The sequence below is a fragment of the Cololabis saira genome, chromosome 12 (assembly GCF_033807715.1).
Source record: "Cololabis saira isolate AMF1-May2022 chromosome 12, fColSai1.1, whole genome shotgun sequence".
In the NCBI taxonomy this organism is placed as follows: Eukaryota; Metazoa; Chordata; class Actinopteri; order Beloniformes; family Belonidae; genus Cololabis; species Cololabis saira.
This window is the reverse complement of record NC_084598.1, coordinates 47,701,986-47,710,000: the sequence shown is the minus strand read 5'-3', so window position 1 is coordinate 47,710,000 and position 8,015 is coordinate 47,701,986. Positions and strand designations below refer to the sequence as shown.

The 8,015-nt window shown below is 47.3% G+C and overlaps 1 protein-coding gene across 1 annotated transcript in view; it reads right to left on the bottom strand.

Annotated features, from left to right (window-relative positions):
* Positions 1-173: 173 nt before the first annotated feature.
* The window catches only part of LOC133456451 (protein NLRC3-like), a gene marked incomplete at its 3' end in the record, with an annotated part of 42,684 nt that continues 34,842 nt past the window's right edge, over positions 174-8,015 (bottom strand). The window contains exons 9-12 of the mRNA XM_061734926.1: positions 5,924-6,043; positions 4,241-4,314; positions 1,595-3,419; positions 174-350 (exon numbers count right to left, since the gene is read on the bottom strand). Coding sequence (XP_061590910.1) covers positions 174-350; positions 1,595-3,419; positions 4,241-4,314; positions 5,924-6,043 — 2,196 coding nt within the window. The remainder of the gene's footprint in view (positions 351-1,594; positions 3,420-4,240; positions 4,315-5,923; positions 6,044-8,015) is intronic.

The window sequence follows — 8,015 nt, the reverse complement described above, 5'->3', positions numbered from 1 at the left end:
GAGAGAGAGAGAGAGAGAGAGAGAGAGAGAGAGAGAGAACCTTTCTAAAAAAACAAACATCTCTTCATATCAGATATTAAATATTTCATGAATATGTTTTGAATTAAAGTAGTTTAGTCACATGTTTGGAGGATGATAAGTGGATAAATGTGTAAACATCTCCATGAACTGACCTCAGAGTCTCCAGTCTACAGTTTGGACTCTCCAGTCCACCACACAGAACCTTCACTCCTGAATCCCCCAGGGACCAGTTCTTACTCAGGTCCAGTTGTGTCAGATGGGAGGGGTTGGACTTCAGAGCGGACGCAACAACTTCACAGTGAGTCTCTGAGAGATCATAACCAACAAATCTGTGATGAGAGAAAACATGACGTCAGTTGTAATAAAGTGTGAGTTAAAGCCAGACTGAACATCTGTTAACATCTGCAGACTTTGTCTGGATCTGCAGATGAAGGAGGGAACCGGCTTCGTTAACGTCTACGTCTGTCAGAGTCATCTGAAAACATCGGATTTAGGACATAAACTCATTTATTCATGGATATTTTTCACTCTGAACATCTTTTTTAAAGATGTTTTGGGCTCTAGTGACCAGACAGGAAGGGGGTGTAGAGAGAGAATGGGGATGACGTGCAGCAAAGGTGCGCAGGCTGGGATTTGAACCTGCGACCGCTGCAGGACTGTAGCCTCAGTAATTGAGCCGCTGCTTAACCCATTACGCCAACAAGCAACTCCACTCTGAACATCTTGAATGAAAGTGAACCAGTGTGGAGCTGAACTTTTATCAAGTATCCAGATAAAAGATCTTCAAGCTTTTAAGCTGTATTTAGTGTTTTTCTGACTCCTGGATTAGTTTTCTTGTATTTTGTGTTCAGGTCTGTTAAAGGAGACTTTGCTCTCACAGAGACTTCAGCATTGATCAGAGATTGATGAAGGAGACTGAATTGTGCTGTTCTGCTCTGATATCCAGACGTCAGTTCTCGTATGAAGCTGTAAACGTCTTCATGCTGCTCTCCTCTACAGCAACAACACAAACACCTGTCCCCTTCTGTCTCAGACAAACTTTCATTCATAATCAATGAAGCTGCACTCGTCACATTCAGAGCTTTTCCATCTAGAGTCTCGGTCTGGTACGACCAGCACTTTATGGAGGATCATGGGATTTCAAGCCTTCATATCTGTGTCGACTCTTGGATGAGGGTGGAAAGTCTTCAGGAACCAATAACAAGTCCAACTGCTCTCCTCTTAAAGTGTGAGGAAAGTAACCCCCACCGGAGTTACAGGACGGTGCAGGAGATCACAGAACCAGAGTTACTAGAACTAAGGTCTCTGACCAAGTACATGTGTCCACAAAACCCCCCAGTGGTTCTGATGTTTCATCTTTCTCCGTTACACAGATTCATCTCTGAGCAGCAGAAACATCAACTAGATCAAGTGTTTGAAACATGAACCTCTGGTTGACGTGACTTGAGGTGAACCAGAATAAAACAAACACATCCGACTTCAAAAGTTTTCATTTGAAGATCAAAACAAGATTTAAAGAACTAAACTGCTAATTTACACTAACTGATGGTGTTATTGATCCATCTGGACTCACCGAGCCTTTCTGCAGTTCCTCACAGCTGGAATCAGTCTCAGTCGCCCCCCTGGTGTTGTCTTGTACTTGCTCAGGTCCAACTCATCCAGAACCTCTGACATCTGCAGCATGTAGGCCAGAGCTGAACACTGGATCTCAGAGAGTTCCTGCCCTGATCTGTTCTCTGACTTCAGGAACTCTTGGATCTGCTGATGAACTGAGAGGTCGTTCATCTCCACCAGACACTGGAAGATGTTGATGCTTCTGTCAGGAGAGATAATGCCAGTGTTCATCTTCTTCAGGTTGTTGATGATTCTCTGGATGGTTCCTGGATCGTTCTCCGTCTGGTCCAGCAGACCTCCCAACAGTCTCTGGTTGGACTCCACACAAAGACCATGAAGGAAGCGGACAAACAGGTCCAGGTGGCCATTTTTACTGTACAGGGATTTCCACATGACTCTCTTCAGGAAGTCATCCAGAGATGAGTATGTGTAGAATCCTCGCAGGAAGTCATCCATGGATTCATCTGAATCTTTTCCCAGGAAGTTCTTCAGCACATCTATGTTCCTGGTGGACCAACAGTGGAGCAGGTAGACTGCAGCCAGGAACTCCTGGATGCTCAGATGAACAAAGCAGTAGACGGGTTTCTGGAAGACCTCACACTCTCTCCTGAAGATCTGGGTACAAACTCCTGAGTACACCGAGGCCTCTGGGACATCCAGACCACACTGCTCCAGGTCTTCTTGGTAGAACATGATGTTTCCTTTCTCCAGATGTTCAAACGCCAGCCTCCCCAGCTTCAGGAGAAGGTCCCTGTCAGCCTCCGTCAGCTCCTGTGGACTCGTCTCATGTCCCTCCTGGTACTTGTTCTTCTTCCTCTTGGTCTGGACCAGCAGGAAGTGGGAGAACATGTCAGTCAGGGTCTTGGGCAGCTCTCCTCTCTGCTCTGTGGTCAACATGTGGTCCAGAACTGTAGCAGTGATCCAGCAGAAGACCGGGAGTTGACACATGATGTGGAGGGTTCTGGATGTCTTCATGTGGGAGACGATGCTGCTGGACCGCTCTTCATCCCTGAACCTCCTCCTGAAGTATTCCTCCTTCTGGCCGTCGGTGAAGCCTCGTACTTCTGTCACCCTGTCCACGTGTTTGTGAGGGATCTGATTGGCTGCTGCAGGTCTGGAAGTGATCCAGATGAGAGCTGAGGGAAGCAGGTTCCCCTGGATGAGGTTGGTCAGCAGCACGTTGACCGATGAGCTCTGTGTGACGTCAGACACCACCGGACCGTTGTTGAAGTCCAGGGAACGTCTGCTTTCATCCAGGCCGTCAAAGATGAACAAGGGTTTCCCGGCAGCCAGCTGCTCTGCTGTGAGCTTCTGGAACGATGGATGGAAGTCCTTGATCAGCCTGAGAAGACTGAGCTGCTCATCTCCGATCAGGTGCAGCTCCCTGAACGAGAGCAGAATCACCATGGTGACGTCTTGGTTCCCCGAGCCCTCGGCCCAGTCCAGAGAGAACTTCTGAACCGAGAAGGTTTTCCCAGCACCAGCGACGCCGTTGGTCAGAACCACTCTGATGGCTCCACGTAGGTCAGGTAAGGCTTTAAAGATGTCCTGGCACCTGATTGGAGCGTCATGGTGGCTCTTCATCCTGGAAGCTGTCTCCAGCTGCATCACCTCATGTTGGGTATCAACCTCTTCACTCAGTCCCTCTGTGATGAAGAGCTCCGTGTAGATCCTGTTGAGGAGGGTTCTACTTCCTGTTTCATCAGTTCCTTCAGTCACATGTTCACATCTGCTCCTCAGACTGGTCTTATGTTCATCTAGGACCTGCTGCAGACCAGCATCTGCTGAAAAACAGAATGAAGAGGAGGTCAGAGAGATACAAACTCCTACTGCAGTCAGTGATGGGGGGCCTCCAGGAGCTAAACCAACCCGGGTTAGGACCCGGTTTGACCGCTCAGTCCACCCATGCCGGTGAAGGGTCAAGACCACCTCAGCTTCATCGCCCTGCAGACTGCAGGTACCGTTCAAGTACGTGGAAAACGTAAACACTGGTCACTGCCGGGACAACCATCTGAAACCCCCAAGACGAAGGTCACCACGGTTGTATTGGGTAACAGACATCGAACGGTGGAAAACATCGGTGGTTGATGAGAGGAACATTGTGAGAATCTTCAGGTTAAACCCTAAAACAACCGTCAGTGACTTCAGCAACCCCCTCCAGAGGGCAGGAGTGAAGGCATCACCATCTACAGCTCACCGGAGAAGACTTCATGAACTAAAGTAGACGACCCATTAGTAAGAACAATAGGAATACGACTGTTAGGATTTCATGAAAGTGTTAAGAGTGTGAAGGGTTTCTTACACTGGTGGTTTTCTCTATATGCAAAGTTATATCCTATTCAGCAGTTCAGCTATAGGTCAGCTGTTTTTATCTAGTCACGGAGTCAGCCTCTGTTTACGGCTCCACTGTTTTCTTTAGATGCAGGGTTTAGATAGTTCAAATACGTACCATTTGATAAGAGAAGACGATGGGGAGAAACACATGTTTAGCATTGGGGGGTCTGATCTGTGATCTGGGTTGACACCTCAGGTGCGATGCATCAGAGGTTTTAAAAGCCTGTGATGCATCACCATGACGACTCTTCAGACGGATGGACGGTCTCACCTTGTGGAGAGCTTGCTCTGGATCTTATTCCATGTCCCAGATTTTCCAATGAAGTCGACTGGTCTGAGCTCCGTCTGCAGAACCAGCGTCCACACAGGGTTTATTGGAAAAACATCTCACATTTAATATCCACGATGAATACGATCAATAATCCACAAGGTGTACTGACGATAAAGGACTATTCTATTCTGTTATTGTCTATTCTAAGTGTGTCCTTCCACTTAATGTAAAAGGAAATCAGGATTAAAAATGCTGACCATAATTCTCATATCTGGATACATTTCACACATTTTTAAGATTTCCCAAAAACCAGAGAGAGCAGGAGGAAGTGGGAACTTTCCCTACGAAGGGAGAGGTTTCTGCCTCTGACAGGAAACTGATAACAGGATCAGTAATAACAGGATTTCTAGGTGCAGCCAGGGGCAGGAGGGGATCCGGTTTGGGAACCTCAGGATTTCATCTCTGCTTTTTGCAGATGACGTTGTCCTGTTGGCTTCATCGGACCGGGACCTTCAGCATGTGCTGGGGCGGTTTGCGGCCGAGTGCGACGCGGCAGGGATGAGAATCAGCACCTCCAAGACCGAGGCCATGGTTCTCCACCGGAAAAGGGTGGCATGCCTTCTCCGGGTGGTTGGAGAAGTCCTGCCTCAGGTGGAGGAGTTCAAGTATCTCGGGGTCTTGTTCACAAGTGAGGGAACGATGGAGCGGGAGATTGACAGACGGATCGGTGCAGCGTCCGCAGTAATGTGGTCGATGTACTGGACCGTCGTGGTGAAGAGGGAGCTGAGTCGAAAGGCGAAGCTCTCGATTTACCGGTCAATCTACGCCCCTACCCTCACCTATGGTCATGAACTTTGGGTAGTGACCGAAAGGACAAGATCGCGGATACAAGCGGCCGAGATGAGTTTCCTCCGCAGGGTGGCTGGACGCTCCCTTAGAGATGAGTTTCCTCCGCAGGGTGGCTGGACGCTCCCTTAGAGATGAGTTTCCTCCGCAGGGTGGTTGGACGCTCCCTTAGAGATGAGTTTCCTCCGCAGGGTGGCTGGACGCTCCCTTAGAGATAGGGTGAGGAGTTCGGTCACCCGGGAGGAGCTCGGAGTCGAGCCGCTACTCCTCCACATTGAGAGGAGTCAGCTGAGGTGGCTTGGGCATCTGTACCGGATGCCTCCTGGACGCCTCCCTAGGGAGGTGTTCCGGGCATGTCCCACCGGGAGGAGACCCCGGGGAAGACCTAGGACACGCTGGAGAGACTATGTCTCTCGGCTGGCCTGGGAACGCCTCGGACTCCCCCCCCCCCGGAGGAGCTGGAGGAAGTGTCTGGGGTGAGGGAAGTCTGGGCATCCCTGCTGAGGCTGCTGCCCCCGCGACCCGGTAACGGATAAAGCGGGAGAAGATGAGTGAGTGAGTGATATTACTAATATAAAAAATAATTTGAATTATTACATGTTTAACATATAATAATTCAATTTTAATACACTGGTATTTGTAATATTCCCATATACATATATTCCTAAACACACACACACACACACACACACACACACACACACACACATATATTTAATTTATTCTGCCATTCTATCCGCTGAGTTTTAGTAGTCTAAAAGTCTGAAATAAACCACCACGGATAGAAAATACGCAGTCATGATGAGTCATAGAATCAGTTACCAACAGTTGTCTTACTTTGTGTCTGAAGGTCCAGGTTCTTTACTGAAGTGTAGAGGAAGATCTTTAGACCGGTCACTCTTCAGAGACAGACAGATGGATCCTGGAGACTCTGGTCTCTGACTGCAGTACCGACCTCTGCAAACACAAATTCACTCAGTCACTCGTGATATTGATGAAGACCACTGAAGAAGATCTACACCAGGTTCTCCAACCCTGGTCCCCGAGAGCCAGAGTCCTGCATGTTTTAATGTTTCCCTGGTTCAGCACAGCCTCATACAAATGACTGGTACAAATGACTGATACAAATGACTGAAACAAATGACTGATACAAATGACTGGTACAAATTATTCTCTTCAATCTGTTGTCTTCACCTCTGCCTTCCAGCGAGCTCGGGTCACCCCACTGCTGAATACAGTTTTTCTCTATTGCCAAAACACAAAACACAGTACTCTAAACCAAATGACCAGTTGCCTAAACACATTTAGTAAAACTACCCCCTTTTTGCCACAACCACAAACACAATTCACCTGTAGACACTGTTCACAAAACCCATCCCCTTTTTCTCAAAACTCTAAACACATTTTGCCATGCTAAAATACATTTTGCATATAACTCTGCTCCAATATGCATTGTGAAGCTCATGTGATGCAAAATGCTACCCACAATCAGCAAAACTTGAACACAATGAACATACCTGGTGTCAATCAGTAAACACAACGATTCATAATTGAAAACACCTATTGCAAATGATGTGACCATACCTATATAAGTCAGTGCAGTTTGCTAAACTTTCCGACCATTGACAATGTCAGCCTGACAACCATAGACAGAGCCCTCAAGCACCAGAGAGTAAGAATGAAGCAGGCCTATAGGGTACCCTTTGAGCGCAACTCTGACAGAATAAAACACCTCCGTCACCAGTATGTGCAAGTAAGTACAGTACAATCCATGGCCTACAGTACTTTACATACAATACTATACTGTCGTACTGTAATGTGCTGTATTGACTGTCTTTCTGAACACCTGAAAACGCTATTTGTTTCCACAGAGGATGTTCCAGTTGGAGTCCATGGCCTGACCCCATGAATTTATATTTGTGGATGAGGCTGGCTTCAACCTCACAAAAAGGAGGAGGAGAGGCCGTAACATCATAGGACGGAGAGCTATCGTTGATGTGCCCGGCCAACGTGGAGGAAACATCAATCTCTGCACTGCCATGAGTTCTAGAGGGCTTCTCCACCGGCATGCTGAACTTGGTGCCTACAACACTGAGCGTCTCCCCACCTTCCTAGGAGAGCTCAGAGATGTTTTGCATGACAATGACCACCTGAATGCTCGGCCAGCAGATCACCACGACCAGCAGATTCCTGGGCCAGCTGATCTTCCCATATACGTCATCCTCTGGGACAATGTTAGCTTCCATCGCAGCATCCAGGTCAGAGAGTGGTTTAACATCAATCAGCAATTAATTAATGTGTGTCTGCCACCCTACTCTCCGTTCCTAAACCCAATAGAGGAGTTCTTCTCATCATGGCGGTGGAAGGTCTATGACCGCCAACCTTACACCAGAGAGAACCTTCTCAGGGCTATGGACCTGGCCTGTGATGATGTGGCTGTGGAGGCGTTCCAAGGCTGGGTGTGGCATGCCAGGGCATTCTTCCCACGTCAACATATAACATACTGTGTCAATTTTCAAACGTACTGTAATACCGTAAAAGAAATAGCACCCTGAACATTGTGTTCTCAATTGTTACTTTACTGTATCTATTGTGTGTAATGGATCCTCTATGGAGTTTACAGTACTCATTTTTGCATGGAGTTGTGATATTACTGCATTTTCTGCATTATGTAACTATTCCCATGAAATGCACAAATCTATGGTAAATGCCCCAAACATATTTGAGAATATAGTAAATAAGGGTTGCTCAAATGCATCCTGGCAGTTGTGAAACTGTAAAAAGAACAGTCTCACACTGTGAAAATTGTGTTTTCAATTTTTTTGGTAATGTGGTTAATGTTGCTCAGTAGTGTTTACATTTTTGCAGGCCTTGAGTGGTATTTTGGTGTCACAGTTTGCTTTTGAGCATATGAGCATCTGTTTTGGTG